Source organism: Cyprinus carpio, chromosome A18 (genome assembly GCF_018340385.1).
Source record: "Cyprinus carpio isolate SPL01 chromosome A18, ASM1834038v1, whole genome shotgun sequence".
Lineage (NCBI taxonomy): Eukaryota > Metazoa > Chordata > Actinopteri > Cypriniformes > Cyprinidae > Cyprinus > Cyprinus carpio.
This window is the reverse complement of record NC_056589.1, coordinates 14,030,955-14,053,159: the sequence shown is the minus strand read 5'-3', so window position 1 is coordinate 14,053,159 and position 22,205 is coordinate 14,030,955. Positions and strand designations below refer to the sequence as shown.

At 37.1% G+C, this 22,205-nt stretch overlaps 3 protein-coding genes across 7 annotated transcripts in view; 2 read left to right on the top strand and 1 right to left on the bottom strand.

The window, feature by feature from the left end:
• LOC109077599 (1-phosphatidylinositol 4,5-bisphosphate phosphodiesterase eta-1-like) overlaps nucleotides 1-9,700 on the top strand; it is a 78,877-nt gene extending 69,177 nt beyond the window's left edge. For 2 of the 5 annotated variants that reach the window (XM_042775056.1, XM_042775057.1), the window contains 8 exons: nucleotides 2,669-2,776; nucleotides 2,933-3,057; nucleotides 3,149-3,233; nucleotides 3,347-3,493; nucleotides 4,368-4,447; nucleotides 4,859-4,918; nucleotides 6,058-6,415; nucleotides 7,202-9,700. In XM_042775056.1, coding sequence (XP_042630990.1) covers nucleotides 2,669-2,776; nucleotides 2,933-3,057; nucleotides 3,149-3,233; nucleotides 3,347-3,493; nucleotides 4,368-4,447; nucleotides 4,859-4,918; nucleotides 6,058-6,415; nucleotides 7,202-9,525 — 3,287 coding nt within the window. In that variant the 3' untranslated portion in view covers nucleotides 9,526-9,700. Of the gene's footprint in view, nucleotides 1-2,668; nucleotides 2,777-2,932; nucleotides 3,058-3,148; nucleotides 3,234-3,346; nucleotides 3,494-4,367; nucleotides 4,448-4,858; nucleotides 4,919-6,057; nucleotides 6,416-6,870; nucleotides 6,900-7,201 lie in introns of all 5 variants that reach the window. The other 3 variants (XM_042775060.1, XM_042775059.1, XM_042775058.1) reach the window with 3 other exon arrangements.
• An 89-nt stretch (nucleotides 9,701-9,789) lies between these two features.
• On the top strand, nucleotides 9,790-17,383 carry LOC109077601 (extracellular calcium-sensing receptor). The gene is given in 6 exon segments (XM_042775055.1): nucleotides 9,790-11,386; nucleotides 13,432-13,708; nucleotides 13,834-14,667; nucleotides 15,717-15,926; nucleotides 16,001-16,124; nucleotides 16,210-17,383. Coding segments are annotated over 6 exon segments (2,739 nt in total). The 5' UTR covers nucleotides 9,790-10,994; the 3' UTR covers nucleotides 17,112-17,383.
• Nucleotides 17,384-17,990: 607 nt separating this feature from the next.
• LOC109055474 (extracellular calcium-sensing receptor-like) lies at nucleotides 17,991-21,804 on the bottom strand. The gene is made up of 6 exons (XM_042775054.1): nucleotides 21,187-21,804; nucleotides 20,755-21,046; nucleotides 19,723-20,550; nucleotides 19,359-19,586; nucleotides 19,046-19,169; nucleotides 17,991-18,951 (listed from the first exon to the last, which is right to left on the bottom strand). Exons 1-6 carry the CDS (start codon nucleotides 21,426-21,428, stop codon nucleotides 18,038-18,040), a joined length of 2,628 nt encoding a protein of 875 aa, XP_042630988.1. The 5' UTR covers nucleotides 21,429-21,804; the 3' UTR covers nucleotides 17,991-18,037.
• Nucleotides 21,805-22,205: the final 401 nt, after the last annotated feature.

The window sequence follows — 22,205 nt, the reverse complement described above, 5'->3', positions numbered from 1 at the left end:
ACCAGAAATAATTTTTTCTATTTTTTACTAGTAGGTGCTGGACACTATAGTTCATATATGTGAGAGAGGATAGCAAAATAAAGACAGTGACATATTTTACCCAAAGTTCTTGTCATATTTTATTACCATTTTCTAAACTATAGCGAATAAACTGTGATAAGGTGTGAAATATTAAAGGTGTCTGAATAAATTTTGGTTTGACTGTGCTTTTAATATATAGACCTACATACACCTATACATACATATACACATATTCTTATTATACACACGTACATATACCCATGTGTGTATATATATACATCCCCCTACATAAACTCATACACACCTGTCAATGGTAATATTAATAAATAAATCTAATTAAATATAAATAAATAAATATATAAATTAAATAATCTACAACTGACAGCTTATACAACTTTTACTGTCTCACAGATCTTTCACTCTGTAACTTAACATAGGAACAAAAACAAAAGGTAGTAGTAATTTATATTAACCTTACGGTCAGATGCCATTTAAAAAGTACCTTTATTAAGATTTTACCAGCCAATATCCAAATCTAGTTAAGGCACACAGAGCACTTATCTTTCCATGACCACTAAGCTCTTAAAAAGTTATAAATCAAGTTTGCTGATTAAAGACTTTACTGGGTTCCATACTTTTACAAATGTCATAGGTCTATTAGATAACTTGTATCTTAGCTCATCTAGAGGTCCCTGAGCCAAATTTCAAATGTGAAAGTGAAAGTCGTGACATTTGCCAAGTATGGTAACCCATACTCAGAATTGGTGCTCTGCATTTAACCCATCCAAGTGCACACACACAGCAGTGAGAAGTGAACACACTGTAAACACACCCGGAGCAGTGGGCAGCTATATATCCAGCGCCCGGGGAGCAACTGGGGGTTCAGTGCCTTGCTCAAGGGCACTTCAGCCATGGGTATTGAGGGTCATTCACTCCCTCCCACCTACAACTCCTGCCAGCACCGAGACTCGGACTTGCGACCTTCTGGTTACAAGTCCAAATCTCTAACCATTAGGCCACAGCTGCCCCTAACAAAAATGTGTGGACAGAGTTGGATTTCCATTTCAATTTTTTTTGCTAAGATCACGCATAATGAAATGGCTTGTGACAGACTCAGAACACAGAATTTTGGCACTGGTGTCAAAATAATTTGATATGCTTCTGATAAACTTTTTTTCTGATAAAAAAAGATTTGATTATACCCTGCCAGAATGGTTTTGCAAATGAACAAAAAGTGTGAGACCTTCTGAGTACCTCCTGAGATTTTACATTTGTTACATGTAGAGAATATAGAATATATTGGGATAAATCCTGTGTAGTTTGATTCTCTAATAATGAAGCCTTTGGATAACTTTGAATTGAATTTAGTGCCTAGCGTTAATAGAGCATTTGTGAATAAGGCAATTTTCCAATGAATCATTTGTCAGTCCTATAGCAAGTTCCTTTTTCCCATTCTTGCTTAATAAAATATGTTTGTATTCACCCCATCTAACAAAAGGGCAATAGAGCTTTGAGAATTTGATAGATATGTTTCAAATCCTATGAAATGTTTCCTAGTCAAATCTCTAATTTGTAAGTACCGTAAAAAAAAAAAAAAAAAAAAAAATCTGTTGATTTTTGTATAAGCTGAGTAAATGAACCAAATTTACTGTCAATATATAAATCTCTAATGAAAAATAAACCCTTTTGGCTCCACTGCGAGAAAACTTTATCTTGTAAAAGGGAGAAAGGCATGGTTTTACAAATTGGGCTGTCCAGATACACATGAGGTCCAGAAAAGGAAAGACTTAATCCACTTCAGTATTTTAAGGACGTTACGGAAGCTGCACTTAATATTTCTGTGGAAACTGTGATACTTTAACTACTTTTATAACTGTGATATTTTATTTTCAGAATTCTTTGATAAATAGAAAGTTCAGAAGAGTAGTATTTATTTGTTTTTTTAATGTTTTTTTGATTTATGGATGTTTTTTATATAACTTTTTGATTTTTTTTGAAGATTTTTTGATATACAACCATACAAATTTTCTTAAATTTGATGATGGTCAATATCAAAATATTGATTAGTGACTTAGTGACCTATAGAAATAGCGTAGCAGATATAATTCAGTTTTCATTTTACATAATAACAGTTCTTTGTTTTACAATTTTAAACTTTTACATGGCTGGAGAGTGAAATGAAGCAGCAAAGAATCAGATAGACAAGAAGAAAAAGGGTAAAGACGGAAAGTAAGTCAGAAATTAACCAGAACAAAAAAAAAAAAAACAGAAAAAGACGCCAAAGGGGATGCAGAAGCATTGCAAGAGCAGGTGTGTGTGTGTGTGTGTGTGTGTGTGTGTGTGCCACCATAAGGGTCCAATAAACAAGAGTAAATTGGAACTTGTGGAGCTGCAGCTGAGTTCTGCCCCCTGATTGTTTATTAAATAAAATGTTTACCAGGCCATGATAAAACCCCATAGTTGGTTAGCCATTCAGATTATTTAGCTTTACACAGATGAATGAATGTGAATTATTTTGCTGAAAAACATCCTGAATAAATGAAGGAAGGATGGTTAAACAAGGAAAGAGAGAAAAATGGACTGAAGGAATAATGTAATGAAGGTCTGATAAAATAGAATGAAGGTTTTTCTTTTGTTTAACCCACAGTGGCTTTAAACTACCAGACCGATGGCCGTATGATGCAGCTGAACAGAGCCAAGTTCATGGCGAATGGAGGCAGTGGCTATGTGCTTAAACCTGGCCCAATGTGTAAAGGTACACATATGCATTTAAAATACTGTTAAATCAAAATATACGACCACTGTGTTTTTGTCACTGAAGACTTAACAGTAAAAATTACTTGACACTTAAGTGTAGAGTTATTCTCCAATTACTCTAGGGAGTGTGTTAATCGCTGAAAATCTATTTTAGGCTCCTTCAACCCACTGAATGACGATCCGCTCCCTGCAAATCCGAAGAAACAATTGGTGATAAAAATCATTAGTGGACAGCAGCTGCCCAAGCCTCCTGATTCAATGCTGGGAGACCGTGGAGAGGTAAGCAGATGTCACCTAAGAGTTCATTTCCTATCGGATTCAGAGTTGAAATGCAGTTAATATATTTGATGTTTGTGGACTTTATTCATAGATCATTGATCCCTTTGTTGAAGTGGAGATTATTGGTCTTCCGGTGGATTGCTGTAAAGAACAAACCAGGGTTGTGGATGATAATGGTACAGCTTCACTGTTTTTGCCTATGTGTCTGGGGATTTGTTGAGCTTATTTGAACAGAAATAAAGTTTTGGGGCATTAACCTTTTTTAACTTTTGGTGTGATTGTAATGCAGGTTTTAACCCTGTGTGGGAAGAGACTGTGTCTTTCACACTTCACATGCCCGAGGTGGCTCTAGTGCGCTTCCTGGTTTGGGATCATGACCCCATTGGACGAGACTTCGTGGGCCAGAGAACTGTAGCTTTCAGTAGTCTCATGCCAGGTAAAAGAAATTCTATTGTGTAGTTGTCTCTTCAACTATGGGGACTTTTGGACCGGTGGGTAAAGTAAAGTAAAACATGAGATATACATGCAACCTATTTTTTCGGAACTGTCATTTTTCAATCAATAATTAATGCTAAAATCATTCATCATCATTATCACAATCATATCAAATGTGGTTTGTGTAAAAAATGTCATTATTGTACATTATATAAATCAATTATATACATGTTAATTCGTTTTTATAAATAATGGTTTATTAATTATTTGTTTTACTTTTTATATGAGTTATTGTATAGTACAGAATTCAGTTTTAATTAATTTAATATAATATTGTAACCTTCATGTAACAAAAAAAGTCCAAAACTGGTGTAATAAACTCAAAAAAGTGCCTGTAGTTTAAGAAACAACCGTGTATTTTATAGTAAGTGTCACATTATAAGCTAATTACATAACTGATATAAAGCAGATTAAAAAGACAAAAAAGACCACAAGGTGACTGAGATATACTGAGATAAAAGATCTTAAGATAAAAATAACTCAGCGACATTAAATAGCATAAAGTGTGAGGGATAGCAACAGGTTCCTGTGTCTCAGAGTGGTGTCATGTGAAGCATATAATTAGAGTAATGAAGGCCCGAGGTTCTGCCTTTGGACATGTCTGCTGCTGAACTCTCTCTGCCCTCACACAGACAGTCACACGGTCTCACCGATGGAAGATATGCTACTGTGCTAAAGCTACTGATGACACCATGTCTTTCTTCCTGTTTTTTTTTTTTTTTTTAGTTGCATTCACTCTCTGAATGTTCTCACAAATGCAAATGCCTTACTTCCATCCCATTTTCAATCATTCCTCGTCTTTCCCACTCCTGCAGGATATAGACACGTTTATTTGGAAGGAATGACAGAGGCATCCATTTTTGTCCACATCACCGTGCATGACATCTATGGGAAGGTGAGCTTATAACTACACAGACAGCTGTACTGTACTTAATTAGTCTGATAAAGATCAACAGCCATTTCCACTGGGCATGTTACCAATTTAAATTCTACTCTCTATTTCTTCATGCATTTAGTAATTAGATCAGTTCCTATTCATTACTAAAGCGACATTTTCCAGGAACTGTGGTGTTTTGATTGAATTAAAAGGCGTTGAAAAGCTCAGCTGGTTAGCATAACAATCTGTAATGCAAGCTGTTGTTTCTGTCCATTTCTACTGCAGTGTGACTAAACACACGTGACTGTGACATTTTTTTCTCATTTCCATCTCAATACAGAAAAACAGTTCAGAAAAAACTAAATAGCTTTATTGATATTTCCCCCGTTGACATTTTATTGAAGTTCCTCCAACCTTTTTACTTTCCAGTGGAGTCCTTTAGTCCTCAACCCAAGTTATACCATAATGCACTTGCTAGGAGCTAATAAGGTACCCTGGCTATGTAGTGTGCTGCATGGAACTGCATGAACGTCTTTTAATGTGTCAATGTGACATCCTGTTCTTGCTCAGTGAACACAAAGCTGTTGTAAATGTGCAGTTGTATGGACATGCCTTTTAAATTTCATTTTGTCTGTTAGTTTTGTTTTGTAAATTATTATGTTTTGGTCAGTTCTGTCCTCGGTTTTAAAGCTGGATTTGTTTCTTCTTGTAAAAAATGTTGAATTTTTAAGGCTGGAAAGGTCGAATTAATCATTAATGGTTACAAATGAATATGCTGCCATCTGTTGAACTTAGTCAGTAATGCAATGGTTTGTACAGGAGCAGCAATTCTGTATCTGTCTTGTTGCTGTAGTCCATACAAAGATTGTCATTGTGAGATTGTTGAAGTTGACTGTTTGAAATGAACATGTGACATTGCATGTATGTTTTTGTCTGTGAGGACTGTTTGATTTAACCTGGGACCCAGCAACAATTAAAAAAAAAAAAAAAAAACAGATGTGATTTTTTTTTTTTTTTTTGAGATCACGTATGTAAATCTGGTTCATCATATAGAAGACATCCTGGGATTTTTAGAATATCATATGCCTTCCTCTTTCTCATATTAATTTTACGGAAATAGAAAACGCAAATATATTATTTGTATTTTTAAAAAATAGGATCAACTTTTTAAAATGTAAATAATCATGAAATAATAATTATAGTCATTTTAAGAAATATATTATTTTGTTCTACAAGAAAAAAATCGAAATTGTGTTACATGTCTTTTTATTTGTAGACAAGACAATACAAAAACAAACAAACAAGCAAAAAAACTATCATCAGTGCAAATAAGTAAATTACAAAAATTTGTTGAATGTCTTTTTTTTTGTAGACATATAAATTGGAAGGTAGGTAGGAAGGTAGGTAGATAGATTTTTTTTTTTTTTTTTATTGGGTTTGATAGATAGATGATAGATAGATGTAAGTTGGGAACACTCATTGTCATGTATCACATTAGGAAGTAAAAATTATGCAGTATTAATCATTCTCATAACATATTTTTTTTTTTTTGCTTGGTCCCAGACGGTTAAATGGCATAAATAAATATTGTATGCTGAATTCTCTCTCTGTCCCTGTCTGTTTCCCAGGGTCGTCAGCTGCGAGGTTTTAGAGGCTTATTTAATAAAAGTTCCAAGTCCTCAGTGGACACACATACTGGAGTTCCACCTCGTAAACGATCCATAACCGACCACCTACTTCGAAGGACCGCCAGTGCCCCTGCTAAGGGCCGCAAAAAGAGCAAGATGCCACTGGCTGAAGCTACATGTGACAGAAAGCACAGTACTGGGGACTCTCAAACCACTTTTGTAGAGAGGAGAGCGGGGAACAGAAAAGCCCTCCAACACCGCCCTGCATCCATGCCCCTGGATAAGCTCCTACATAGTCACCTCAGCCTGTCCACCTCAGATCGGGAGGGTCCTGATCCTGGAGCTGACACAGTCATTGGTAAGTAATTCCCTTGACATCCCCTTAGGAACTGTGTCTTAATGACTTCGAATAATCACTGTTACATCTCAAATCCAAATAACATTAACACAGCAGCTTTATGATAATAAAGGTTTTTTTTTTTTTTTAAGTAGCTTCTGCTATCCTCTCTCTATTTAATATTTTCACATGCTCTCTATTGTTTTGCAGTCCTTTTAAAGGGATAGTTCACCAAACATTTTAATTATGTCATAATTTACTCAGCCTTGTTCCAACCCTGTATGACTTTCACTCATGTGCGGTACATAAAAAGATTATAAGATATTTTGAAAAAAGTAAAATGAATTTTGGGTGAACTATTCCTTTAAGTATCTCTACTGGTCCCTTTGAAGTATTTAGACATGCAGGCTTTTCTTTCCTTAATACCTTAACTTGCCTTTGTCTTGTTCTGTCTTTACTGTTGTGCTTCTCTATAGTAGAAAACTGACTAGGAAAACCCCTAAAGGTAATCCACAAGCCATACTCGGGTTGACTCACCTAAAACATTCCAGTTTTAAGCCATTGTACCAATGTTTTTAAACAACTTCTGTTTTGTTTCATAAAAAAAAAAAAAAAAAAATTCAACAAATACCTGGATGTTCCCCATGTACCTACACAGCGCCATTATCAAATTTCCTTCTCACAGTCGTACTTGGTAGTACATTCCATTTGTCATGTGTTTAGAGTGGTGTGTGTTGGATTTTGGTGTTTGAAGGTCAGTAATGGTGTTTTTTTTCACCATCATCTCCTGTAAAATGTCTTCCACAGATTCCTTCCTCAATGAGAAACCCAGATCTGTCTCAGTGGATCTCCTCTTTGAAACTTATGTCTTCAAAGAACCTGATGTCCATGCCCTTTCAACTGACCACATTCAAGACTGTAACACTGAGCCCAAAGATACAAAAGAAACCCCTTACCTGGTCATTGAGCACAGTAGGGAAAATCTGACTGATTCTCAACAAGAACACAAGAGAGGTGGTCTCACCCAGACTGAAGCTGGTAAATTATGTTCTTCCAAAGGGCCAGCAGACCACTTTTCAGGTCCTACAGAGCAATGTAATGGTGGCAGTAGCTTACAGAGTGAAGGAAGTCATAGAGAATTATGCCAGTTGGAAGCCCCTAAAATGAACATTTTAACACCCAAGGCAGCCACGTATTCCTCAACTTCCTCTTCTTCCTCATCTTCAGGAACCAACACCAAATCACACTCTCCTAGAATGACTCTGCCAAATGAGAAGAGTCAAGTGTCCCTCCAGGACAGCTCTCTCTCTCGCCTTATTGATGCTGTCTCACTAGAGAATGAGGATGAAACCTGTGGGTCCATTTCTGTACTGATTGGCCAATTTGAGCTCACTGCTGAGCAGAGCTCCCTAATTCCATCCAACTCACAACCCATAAAATATTCTCTTCCTCCATTTGACATTCCTCGTCTCAACAGTGAACTTTCCAGCACTCCACTAAAAGTTATCCAAAAATCTGTGTGCGCAACCTCAGAGCTAACCGAGAGACCTTCTAGTCCTAAAACGACTGAACCTGCAGTCTTTACCATCTTGGATGAGGAAGTGCTTTCTCCTGTATCTACAAACAGTCTTTGTCAAAACAACTTTCAAAATGACTTGGTTGTTTCTCCTGTGGTCAGCCAGGGATCCTCACCCATCAAGATGCCTTTAGAATGGTCTGCACATGGAACTCTAAAGCAAAGCTATAACAGCCAATGCCATTCAACTGGTTCCTGCAGAAATTTTGAATACGCAGGATATAGAGAAACCTCAATCAATAGCACAGCCTCAGACCGTTTCTTGCTGTGCCAAGACTTTACAAGCAGCAGTCTGATGGAGGTGGAAATCAATGTAGACGAGGATCCCTTAGACAACACGTTGACCCCTTTGAGTCCTCTTCACGATTTCAAAAGTGTTCAAAGCTTAAACCAGACCTCCCCCTATCATGTTCAAAGACTTGAACCAACCCATCTCCACAAACTCTCATACAATCCCTCTCCTGTTCACTCATACTCCACGGACACATCACCCTCTCCCAGACACTACCGGTCTCCACACCAAAGTCTGAACTCTAGCACCTACCTTACTAACAAATCCCAGCCAAGGAAGTTTAACTGTTATAATGACTCCGGAAGATTTACACTTGGTTATCACAGAATAGATACCACAGAAGGTAGGCACCATGAGACAAGAGACCAGAACAGCTTGGTCAGCAGGGTAGAGCATTTAAACAAAAGCTCTTTGTCCTCAGAATGTCTTGCAAAGACTCAAGGCTGTCAACATTTGTTAAAGAGGGACTTGTACACATCTGTATCAGACTACAACATAATCACAGATGAATCCCAAGACTCTTATTCCCAGCCATCTCCACACAAACAGGCCTTTCCTGTACCTCCTCCTCAGATGTACAATGGACTCTCTCCAGCTTCATCCAAGTCCAAGAGCCTGGGAGACCTGACATCTGAGGACATTTCATGTAACTTTCAAAGCAAGTACAAGTCAATCAGCCGAAGTTTTGTCACTCCTGCAATGAAAGACCAAAGACGGATATGTGGGTTATCTGGTCGCCCGAAGTCCACTGATCCCTTAACTGAGCAGCTTCGCAAGCTTGTAACATTGGAACATGAAGACTATACGCATCCCCTCCCCTCTTGTTCTCAAACCATCCCGAAACCTCTTTCAGTGCTTCCTCTGGATTCTCAGAGCTCTGCTGATGATCCTGAAGACCCTCCACCATTTCTGTCAAGACGACTGTCATCCCGCAGTCAAAGTCGTGTACGTCACATAGCCAATCGTGCGCGTGAGAGACAGCAGGAGGCCTACAAACACCACCCTGTTGAGGGTGCCATGGAAGTAGTACTCCGCAATAAACCAGTTTCCTCCCAAAATCCTCCACCGAACAGGCACTCTACAGGGTCTTATATTGCTGGTTACCTGGACCATCTGGGTCCTGAGGCCCGAGGCTTACCTGAAGGAGCCTGCACCTCACTACGCTATGGATACGGCGATCGCTACTATAATGACGATTCTGTACTCCCTCCGGACTTCTCCAATTTGTCGGAACCCGAGGTCTTCTTCCTACTTAGGCTTTGACCTTGCATCTCACCTCCAGTTTTTGACTGCGCATGTATTTCCTGGTAACAGTTGCAACTACTCTACATGTAGCAGGACACTTCCAGACCTGTATAACACAGTCTCCTACTTGTGCTACTCCTGCTGTATTAAACAAATTCTTTTATATACGTGTGGTCCCTGTCATGCTTAAATATATATACGTGTGGTCCCTGTCATGCTATAATATATATATATATATATATATATATATATGTATATATATATATATATATATATATATTCTGTAAAAATATAAAATATAAAAAATATATAAAATGTGTGCTGTCTCAAGGTATAAAAAAGTAAATAATTGAATTGGATATTTCTTGTAGACATTTGTTTTGTTGTTGTCAGTTATTTGTTCTTTTTTAAACTATGTAGTACAAGTCATGAAGGGGCTTCTCTTTTTATTAAGTCTTCCTGCATATCATGTTATTTGTATGTCTGTGTAAGTTTGTACACATGTTGGTAAATTTATGTTCAGTCAAAGCACGATTGGTTTTCATTTTACTTTTAACTATTGTGATCTTTTTTTAGCATGTGAACGGTGAACATTTTCAGCATGACTATGCACAGACCTGTAGATGCTGTGCTCTGATTTTGCACAGTATAAAGTTGTATTGAATGCAATACAGCACATTTACCTGCTTGCTATGACTTGCTTGCTTTCGATTAGTCATGAATTTAAAGAAGTTTGAAACTCTTCTTCATATTCTGAAGCTGTATGGTTAAAGATTTATTTTTATAATTGCTTTGATACAGAGAGCAAAAATAACATTTGTTAGACTTAATATTTAGTTTTCTTTTTAAAGAGACAAAAAAGCTTTTTTTTTCTTTTTTTTCAACTCCTTTGTGCTTAAAGGCATCTAGTCCATTGTTCATTTTATTGTTGCTCATCCAAGATGAGTGTAAGCATTTTCCTACCAATGCAATAAAATTATAAAATGTTTGCTATGAGTAAAAATATATTTTTGTGTGGTTTCTCTTAACTGCCTCTGTAATAACTTCGTACCCAATTTTCAATTTTTATTCTGCATTATTTAACTCTCTGTTTTGGCATTGCCCCACTGGCCTTGACATATATTTACCTCCAAGAGGCAGATGCCCATTCCTTTAAGGCTGCAAAAAGTTGTAAACTAGGTTGCTGTATTCCATGATAGTGTTAGTCTGAGTAACAGCAAAAAAAAAAAAACAGTCTCATGCTGAAGTTTGTCAGGACTGTTTCGTCAGGAAAACTCAGGTGAGAGTTTGTAATTAAAATCAGTTTGTCAGAGGCTTTCATGCAGATGGGGCTTTGTTGTTTTAAGTCTGAAGATAACTGTCTCACTGCCCTATGATTCTAAGAATACTGAATGTCCCTCTGCAGCTCTATCTAACCGTGAGCTCATCAGCAATTATTGTGTAATTGTCTTTAATTCTTTAACTCAGAGGAGCTGCAATTTGGCTCCATGTTGTTTTCTCTGGCCCTTGTTTTTCTACTGCTCTTTTGGGACTGTGGTCAAAAGAAATATCTCTTCTTGCCCTACACTGATGCACAAGGGTGCAGGAAGAGCAGATTACACCAAACTTTGTCAATGTCTGTACAAGTCCTATCGTTGCTCCCACTTTCTGTGCTGGTGCTTCTACTGTGTGCAGTATGTGGGGCTGGAATGGGGTTTTCTGTGGTAGAAGAGACTCTGCAGGAAAAGTGTGTGAACTTGGACACTTCACAGAATTTAGACGGTGATGGTTTCTACCAGGATGGTGATGTGATTATCGGTGCTCTCATTAATGTACATAACCTGGCTGCGACCCCTGACCTGAGCTTCACTGGAAAAGCTGAATTAGCGCCATGCTTAGAGTAAGTGATACGCACTTTTTAATTCTCTTTCCTATATCTCTCCACACCTGTCAAGTACATGGAGTCTGTGTATTGATGTGTTTGGCAGAATAATATTTTATTTATGTATACTAAAATCGTTCTCTGAAATTTTTACTACAGATGTAGGATTTTCAAAAATTTGTTTTATTAATATTATTTTTTTTATTATTATTTGGGTTAATGTATACTACCAGTCAAAAGTTTTTGAACAGTAAGATTTTAAATGTTTTCTTTTAAAGAATTATCTTCTGCTCACCAAGACTGCATTTATTTGAGCCCAAATACAGCAAAAGCAGTAATATTGTGAAATATTTTTACTATTTAAAATAACTACTTTCTATTTGAATTTATTTTAAAATGCAGTTTATTCCTGTGATTTCAAAGATGACTTTTTTCACCATCATTATTCCAGTCTTCAGTGTCACATGCTCCTTCAGAAAACATTCTAATATTCTGATTTGCTGCCCAAAAACATGTATTATTATTACTGTTGCAAACAGCTGAGCAGAATCTTTTCAGGTTTCTTTGATGAAAAGAAAGTTCAGAAGAAAAGCATTTATCTGAAATAGAAATCTTTTGTAACATTAGAAATGTCTTTATCATCACTTTTGATTAATTTAAAACATCCTTACTTAATAAAAGTATTAATTTCTATAATTAAAAAATAACACTGACTGCAAGTTTTTGAATGGTATAGTATATAATGTTACAAAAGCTTTTTATTTCAGATAAATGCTGATCTTTGAATTTTTCTATTTACCAAAGAATCCTGAAAATAATAAAAAATAAAAAAAATACTCAACTGGTGTAGAGTTGGGGAAAAATATATAATGTTAATAATAATAATAATAATGTTTTTGAGCAGCAAATAAGAATAATAGAATGTTTTCTGAAGGAGCATGTGACACTGAAGACTGGAGTAATGATGCTGAAAAAAATCAGCTTTGAAATCACAGGAATAAATTACATTTTAAAATATGTTCAAATAGAAGTGAGTTATTTTAAATAGTTAAAACATTTCACAATAAAACTGCTTTTGCTGTATTTTGGATCAAATAAATGCAGGCTTGGTGAGCAGAAGAGAATTCTTTAAAAACATTCAAAATCTTACTGTTCAAAAACTTTTGACTGGTAGTGTATTATAGCAGTAGCTTATGTCTAAGGTTAACAGGATTGTTAATGAATATTCTGTAACTCAGAAAAGTGCCTTTATGTGTATGTCCAAATGTAGATGCACAAATGTACATGTACAGATATATTTAAACACAGTGTACTCATGTTTTTTGATGTGGTTGCAGAATTATGTTTTAAACATTTTTGTTTTCTTGTTTTGTTATTATTATTATTATTATTATTATTATTATTTAACATGAACTAACATTTGTAAAATCAAACCTTGCATCTATTAATATTATTTAATGAACCTTATCTAACATGAACTAATAATGAACAGGCATATTTTTATTAACTAACATGAACATTTCATAAAATCAAGATTCATAAACACTGTTTACAATTTATTGCTCATTCTTAGTTAATGCTACAGTACTTAAATCGTTAACTAAGCAAGATTATTGTAAAGTTACCCATGTAAGCCAGACCAAGTGAGCATCATTTTCAAAATATCTTGGTGTCAAGTTAAATTTAGATTTATCTGTAGTCACTTTTTAAATACATGTTAATTTCAGTGGCTTTTAGTGGCTCATGATGTGAAATATAATTGAACATTGATTTATATATATATATATATATATATATATATATATATATATAAATAATCATAAAGAAGTGAGTGTATAAACATACAGTACATATGTGTATGTATATACACAATAATATATGACCAAATAATGATGATGATGATGTTGTTAATAATAATATTTTTTTTTTGTCTGACAGCAGATAAACAATTTCTTATTATAATTATAAAAATAATAATAATTATTAGTTTTTAGTATAATAATAATAACAAATAATAATAATAATAATTATTATTATACTGGAAATTGTTTGTCTGTTGTCAGTTTTCAGGAAAATTCTGTGCAGTGGGCTCAGGCGATTGTATTTGCAGTTGAGGAAATTAACCGGAGCCCCTCTCTGTTGCCGGGGGTCCAGCTGGGTTATCACGTAATGGATAGCTGTTCCCGTTACCCCCACAGCCTGATGGCAGCTATGTCAATGATCAGTGGAGGAAACAAAACTTGCGGCACCACAAGACCTGCCAAAGTCCTCATAGGAGATTCTTCTTCTACACAAAGCATTCTTCTGTCCAGGACCCTGAGACCCCTGCAGATTGCAGTGGTGAGGTTATAGCCTATTCCCCTTAAAAAATGTTTGATTAAATCAATTTTTGGCTATTTTTGTAAATATGCTATATGACATTTAAATGCATGCTCTGTCAAATATTGTTTCAAATTTTCTTTCAGGTCAGCTACTTGGCCAGCTGCCCGTGTCTAAGTGACAGACAAAAGTACCCTAATTTCTTCCGCACTGTCCCTAGTGATGCTTATCAGGCACGCACCATGGCACAGATGGCCAAACGCTTCGGCTGGACCTGGGTTGGAGCCGTGGTTGCCGATAATGACTATGGCCGCGGGGCTGTACAGGTGTTTGAAGAGGAAATCAAGGGCACGGGAATCTGTTTGGCCTTTTATCACACACTTTACAGGGAGCAGTTGGCAAAGGATGTGGCCCGTGCTGCTGCAACAGTCCAAGCCTCTTCTGCCCGCGTAATCCTGGTGTTTTCTTGGTATATGGATGTAGAGGTGTTTCTTTTGGAATTAATCCGTAGGAATGTGACAGACAGGCTATTCCTGGCCAGTGAGATTTGGAGCACTAGCACCTATGTCTTGGCCAATCCCCAACTCTACACCATCGCTAAAGGAACACTGGGTGTAGCTTTAAGAAGTGCGCCTATACCTGGTTTTGATGCGCATCTCCGGCAGCTACATCCTGCCCCTTACCCTGATAATGAATTCTTGAGGACTTTGTGGGAAAATACATTTGGCTGTAGGCTTATGAAAAGCTCTTCCAAGGCTATTCAGAAAGCCCTGCCTCTATGCAGTGGCAGAGAGAGTCTAGAGGGGGTTCACAGTCAATTTACCGATACTTCTCAACTGACAGTGACATATAATATTTATTTAGCTGTATACGCTGCTGCTCATGCACTTCATGCTTTGCTGGAGTGCACCCCGCAAAATAACTCTGATTCTCAAATAAAACCAAAGTGCTCCTCTCCAGACAACATCACTCCAGCACAGGTATGCATCTCATGTGACATATTTTTATTACTATTATTTATTTATTTATATAGTGGTCCAAAAAAGACATATTTAAAAATAAGGGATGTCAATCTATGATTTTTTATTTTTAATTAATTAATTAATTTATTTTAAAATCTAATCTATTACACAATGTGCCGATTAATCTAATGAATCATTCGATTCGTTCAAATGGCTGATTCATTCAGGAATGGAGTAAATGGCTCTCTTGTTCATCCGATTTGTTCATAACATTCAGAAACAAAACACCACTGTGTTGCTCTGAGACGCAGGTAATATTTGCGTTGGCAAAACTGAGAAATCTGCGTTATCTGCATTAAAATATTTAAATTGCATTATTTTTCCATAAGTAATTAATTAACACATTAAACTGACAGCCCAAATAAAAATGTAAGAATATCATTGCATCAGATGACAAAATAACAAAATATTAACACAACTACCTAACTGGCATTCATTTTTAAGAAAGAAAGCAAACTTTTTAAACAATAAGTGTTTTTTTTTTTCTGCAAGAAGTTTGATGTTAAACATATTTTAGACTTTTGTATTTATTGAAATATTTTATTTATTATATTTTAGTTGACTGCAAATCATAATCTTTAAGTGTAATTTTGTTAACATAATTTATTATCTCCCACTTTTTCAATTTAAGATTATGTATGAAAGCAGTGTATAAGGTTAAAACAACTGTTAAAGAATGAGCTTTAAAAAATTGCCAGCACAGAACATATATCATTTCAGAACCTTAATTATGTACTTAATCAAATGAACACAATTTGAATGTTTGTTTTATATCCGGCCAATTCATCTAATTAAGCAAATTTTCAATTAAGGCATATTTACTCACGTTTATGCACTTTTATAAACAATACATACAATGTTTAATGTTAAGTATTTGGTATTAGTTTTAAGAATTTGCATTAAGATTCTTCATTTAAGTGGGTAAAATGTCCATATTTTTTTTTTCACATTAATTTTATGGTTGTTCCAAACATATAAAAAATTCTCTCTTTTCCTGACATGTTCAGCTTTTACAGTATATTGGACAAGTTCATTTTACCACTCAGTTAGGAGAGGAGTTTTATTTCCAGGATGGCAGCATTCCACCTGTCTATAACCTGGTAAACTGGCAGAGAGCTACTGTTGGTTTGGTGCTGTGTGGTTTTTTGAAGAGGAAATCAAGCTCCTGATGGTTCACTCATGTGTGTTTTATTTCATGGCCTGGAGACTCTGGGAAGGTAAGATGGGCTTCTAATATAAATCTAAACAATTCTATAAAAAAGGTGTAATATATTGTGTAACATGTTCCCAGATGCCTGTATCCATGTGCACTTCTGAGTGTCCACCTGGGACACGTAAAGCCATTAAGAAGGGTCTGCCAGTGTGCTGTTTTGACTGCCTGCCCTGTACGGAGGGGGAAATCAGTAACAGTACAGGTCATTAATGTGTTCTAACACTAATTTATAAAGTCACTAAATACCACAATGTTTTAATGTTCCTCTTTTTATTTTTGTCCCCTAGGCTCAATAAAATGTTATCGCTGTCCCCCAGAGTTCTGGTCTAATAGTTTCAGAAATGAATGTGTGCCCCGCGAGACTGAGTTCCTCTCCTTTAGAGAAACAATGGGCATCACACTGGTAAGTGTTGCAATTTCGGGTGCCGTCATCACAGCTACAGTGGCTCTGATTTTCCTGTACCATAAGAGCACTCCGGTAGTTAAAGCCAACAACTCTGAGCTCAGCTTCCTGCTGCTGCTGTCTCTCAAGCTCTGCTTCTTGTGCTCACTGGTGTTTGTAGGCCAGCCATCGCTCTGGTCATGTAGGATTCAACAGGCTGCATTTGGGATCAGTTTTGTCCTGTGCATCTCCTGTATTCTGGCCAAGGCGATTGTGGTTCTATTTGCATTTCACTCCACTAGAACTGGATCCTCAGCTCTTATCAGATGGTTTGGACCGGGCCAGCACAGAGGAAGTGTTCTGGTCTTTACCAGTGTTCAGGTGGTTATCTGTGCCATTTGGCTCTCCGTCAGTCCACCTTCACCACACCGTAACTTTGGAATCCAAGGCTGAAAGGTCATCCTTGAGTGCACAGTTGGGTCAGTTGTGGGATTCGCCTGTGTTCTGGGCTACATTGGCTTTCTGGCTGCTGTCTGCTTCCTGCTGGGCTTCTTTGCATGTAAACTTCCAGATAATTTTAACGAGGCAAAATTAATTACTTTCAGCATGTTGATCTTCTGTGCTGTCTGGACTGCATTTGTGCCAGCATATGTCAGCTCGCCAGGGAAATACAGCATAGCAGTGAAAATTTTTGCCATATTGGCCTCTAGTTTTGGATTCTTGTTTTGTATCTTTATCCCAAAATTTTACATTATTTTACTCAAGCCAGAAAACAATATTAAAAGATTTCTTATGGGAAAAGCATAATTATACCTGTGAGAAATTTTCTTTTCTGTTTTGTGGTTCCGTTTCCCTATAATAAAGCTGTTCTGAGTCACAGTCATGTTTGTTTCTGTTATTTATTTAATGCAAGTGCTTCTCAAATCAGTCCTGAAGATTTTGTCCAATTTTCAGTAGAAAATTTTTAAAACGTACAAAATTGATCACACACTTAATTCAAAACCTGATATGAATATGTCCTAAAATTTAGAATAGTTTTCTTTCACACAACTTCTTTTTATAATGCAGAGTGGGTTAACGTCTACAAACCCTTGTAAAAAAAAAAAAAAAAAAAAAAAAAAATTCTTGAAAGAATCCAAGAAAAATCTTAGAATGGTAAAGCAGTAATCAGAGAACAAGAAATAAGGCACAGGATAGCATAAAATCTTAGATCATGTAATTATGCAGGTATATACTTTCAGGATCTTGTGTTTGTCAGTAACAAATCAATGTTAGTTTAATTTCCCTGTCTCCGCCCATGTGGGCTATCAGCTTTCATCAATAAAATCAATGCTGATCCAACATGGCAGTCTCAAACAAAATGATGGTTTGGATAAAAACTGAACATTGTATCAATGTCACTTTGCTATTTGAGTTTGAACATCATAGAAAGTCAGAGGAGATAATGATATGAAAACCCCCACTTAAACACACTTAAGCAAATAAAGCTGCAATTAAAACTGTAGTAAAAAGCATTTATTTATTTATTTATTCATTACAGTTTACTGTTACTTTAGTGAGTATATCATGTTTTAATACAGTATGCAAAACAGACATTGTATGAGTCATCCGCATGTACTGTAAGTCATGTGTTTTAATTACATACAATAGGAACACTAATACATATGTCTACAAGCAGGGCATTGATTGATCTGAAGTTTCATACACCAGAGATATGCAGACAGAATATTAAATTATTTATTTTGTGTTTCTCTTCCCATGATGGCATTTTTAGTGTTTCTCTCTGGATGTAAAAGGATGATGTAGCACTTTGGGGCAAATATGGCCACCAGTAATCCAAAACTAGAAGCTAAAATGGCAAATATCTCTACAGCTACTGCATATTTCCCAGGAGAGCTCACATATGCTGGAACAAATGCAATCCACACAGCACAGAAAATCAACATGCTAAATGTGATGAACTTTGCTTCATTAAAATTATCTGGAAGATTTCTTGCCAGGAAGGCTAACAGGAAGCTTACTGCTGCCAACAGTCCAATGTATCCCAGTAAAACAGAAAAACCAGCCACTGACCCAATAGCACATTCATATACTATTTTAGAGCGGATATAATGGTTGTTTTTATGTGGTGTTGGAGATGCACTTGATAGCCAGACTGCACATATCACAACCTGGAGGGCTGTTAGGAGCAGAACTGTGCATCTTTGTTGAACTGCTCCAAACCATTTCATCGTTCCTTTGCCCTCTGGTCGAGATGACTTGAACACAGCTATTACCACCATAGTCTTGACCAGGATGCTGGAAATGCACAGGACAAAGCTTATACCAAACACAGCATGTCTTAACTGACACGTCCACAACTGTGGCTGGCCAATGAACAGCAGCACACACAGGAAACACATTTTGAGTGACAACAGCAGCAGGAAGCTGAGCTCTGAATTGTTGGCACGTACTATTGGAGTGTTACGGTGATGAGCGAAGTCGATCATCACAAGACCAGAGAAGCAAGTGCCAAGCAGAGATGCAGTGGTCAAGGAGATGCCTAGAGGTTCCTCATAGGACAGAAATTCTACTTCTTTCGGGACACACTGATTGTTATCTGGACTGGACCAGAACTCATCTGGACATGTTGTACACTCAAAAGCATCTGTGATTAAGTAAGAGAGAGAAGGTTAAAATGTAAGAGGGAACTGAGTGACATTCAAATTTGCAAACATTAATCTCCTCAATAAAATAAGCACCTGTTGAGTTTGAAATATCTCCATCTCTGCATGGCAGGCAGTCAAAACAGCAGACAGGAAGGCCCTTGCGTGTGGCTCGTCTGGTGCCTGGGGGGCAGCTTTCACTGCACACAGACCTTGGGGGCTGAAAGAGACATCATCTGTTATCAGCTATGTGTTTCTCATCTCTTTTACATAAAGACAATCTTGTCCTCTATTAATTATTCTCATTTGTCCTATCATAGTATTGACTATTATTTAGACTGTGTATCTGCAAAAAGGATGAACATTTTGGATGGATGGATGGATGGAATGGATGGATAATGTTAGTTACTTTTTTTGTCTCAAAGTTCCAGTATATTGCATCCTCTTCCAGTTTGAGCACCATCCCTGTTGTTGCTCCTTCATTTACCACACCAACTGTGTAGATCCTTATTGATCCATCAGAGCTTGGCTGCCAGTTCAGCACATCATAGATGGCCAGAGCATCTCCATTCTTATCAAATGACACATGATCCCCAAAGCCTGTGGTGAAGTTCACTTTCTGTAGGTAGTGAACCAGCTGTGTAGTTTGTAGACAGAACAGGTGTTATATGTTTATCTGAAATTTGAATTAATATAAAGCAAATATTTTGCTTTTACACATAAAGCTGGTCTGTATGCCTAAAGAGAATCTTCACTATAGCTGTGGGTCTTACCTGCCAAGGTTTCAGTTTATTTATGTCGGCACATCTGTTCCCACTGAATGGTCCTCTCCCCTCCTCACACTGCATCAGGTCATGAAGTGCATGTGCCAGGGCATAAACTGCCTTATAGACATTATAAGCTGCTCTCAACCCAGAAACATCAGTGTATGGTGTGTTTGTGGGGATCGGATCCTCCTCTCCTGTACATATATTTTTCACTTGCTCTCCATCTTTCACTGTAGCCCCAGTTTCATAACTGCACCCGAACATGTTCTCCCAGAAGATTCTTAGCATATTATTTTTTGGTTCATTGCTGGGACGAATATGAAGTAAAAAGTCATGAAGCCCCTGGATCTTTCCACGTCTAACAGCAATGCCCAGTGTGCCCCCCAAGTAGGGCAGTAAACGTGGAGTGTGGTATACAGGAGAGGTGGCCCAAGCTTCACTCGCAATCCACTGCCTGCCTGTCATGTTCTGCAACACCACCTCATCCATCAAAGGTAACAAAAAGGATGAAGTGGAAAAAACAACCACTACTCTAGCTGTAGAGGCCTGAATCATTCCTATTATACGCTGAATATCTCTGGGGTTGTTATAATGGGGCAGGATTTCAGAAAAAGCAACACAATGTCCAAACAGCTGCATTTCCTGGTGGAAGGACTGAGCAGCGTAGACGCCATAATCATCGTCACTGTAAATGAGACCAACCCAGGTCCATCCAAAATGTCTCAATATTTGAACCATAGCACGCACCTGGAAGGCATCACTGGGGATTGTTCTGAAGAAGGAGGGGTACTTTTTTCTCTCACTCAAACAGGAGCAGGTGGCGTAGTAACTAACCTAAAAAGTTAGATGGTTAGAGAGGGTAGAAGACATAAGATAGGGGGAAAAAGGGAAAAAAAGAAAAATAATGATGAGGAGGATGATGATGTAGTTTGTTGAAGAAACAGATCAAGCATATATATGGTTGCAAAGGACAACATTTATCTGAAAAGTGCAAAAATATGCATACAGTGTATTTGTACTTTTTTCATCCCATCTTACTATAGGTACTCTAAATAGTCCCAGAACACTGGAAATTGCAATGGAAGGAGTTGAACTTGGATCCCCCACAATACCAACTACTGGCGGAGGACCAGTACAGTTGAGGTTGGAGAAGGACTTCTCAGTCCCACTAATTAGGGACATGGCAGCCCGGAACGCCATTCCTAGTCTCACACAATTGTCATAAAGATTGTAACCAAGAGTGATGTTAGGCAGTAAGTCTGGATTCTTATTGATCTCGTTTATTGCGAAAGCCATGGTTTGTGCCTGCTGGAAGCTTTCCATATCAAATCTAAGAAAAACAAAAGTTATATGGTGACATTAACAGTGTTTTTTTTTTTTTAAGACATCATTTGATCAAGGCTGCATTTCAGATTAACTGAGGTTAAAAGATGACAAAAAGTATATTCATATTTCTGGCTCCAGACTCACTTTTCGCAGTATGGTGGTTCTGGTTCTGTTTTGAAGCTCAGATCTGGGAAAACTGTGAAGAAATGAACCTGAAACAGGCCTCCAAGTATAACATCTCCATCCTGGTACATGCCGTTCAACCGAAAGTGCCCCTGGAGATGACATGTGTCTGATCTCAGGACTGACGCTGCATACATACAGTTAAAGGACAGGTATAGAGAAATATACAGAGTGATCCACATCTCTTGCTTTTTCTGAGCCATCTACCCATTCAGCTCACTAATTTATAATAAAGATTGTGTGGAGTGTTATTTTAAAAGAGTGGGCGGTGCCATACCTGGAAATCAGGATGTCACCCTCCAATCTCTTTATTATTTATTAAAACTGGATCTGGATTTTCTTTTTGTGTTTACTTTGCTGTCTGGGTAGTACTGATGTGTACATTATTTTCTAAATCAGTCCTTTAACTGAATTTTTTTTTTCTTTTTCTTTTTCAGTGAATTACTTCTAAACTCATTTAGAGATTTGGAGCTGAAGAAAAAAAATTCTACTTATATCTACTTGTCCATCTCTTCTACTTCTACTTCTCAGAATGTCCTCTAGATGTCAGGCACGCATTTGACTTCGGCTGAGCAATAAAAATAGAAACCTGTTGCAGTACCAGAGTACAGTGATAGTATCAAATGGTAATACTAAGAAGAATGCTCTGTATCAACCTATGAATATTTTATGGTGTCTGTTAGGTAGTATCAAAAGCAAATAGAAATTTGATTGCGTGATTCGTGTCATTGAGACATAACACATACTTACAGTGTTTGAAAAAGGACATAATCTTCCTCTGCTTTTTTCTGAGGTGCATTTTACCTCCAAACCACCAAAAAAGCAAAGAGCAAGAGCAACAGGAGATTTGAAGCTTTTGACAGACGTGCCCAAGAATTGATTAGCCTTGTGATTGGTGCTGTGGGTCAAACAAAGTGCGGAGGACAGAATCACCCCCAATTCCCCTGTACGCCTTTTTAAAGTTTTGGGGAAATGTTGCT

Coding starts and splice junctions, on each gene's coding strand:
- LOC109055474 (XM_042775054.1), bottom strand. CDS start 21,428: ATGGCTCAGAAAAAGCAAGAGATGTGGATCACTCTGTATATTTCTCTA. Junction 21,047..21,186: donor GAACCACCATACTGCGAAAA/GTGAGTCTGGAG, acceptor TGTTTTTCTTAG/ATTTGATATGGAAAGCTTCC. Junction 19,587..19,722: donor ATAAACTGAAACCTTGGCAG/GTAAGACCCACA, acceptor CAAACTACACAG/CTGGTTCACTACCTACAGAA.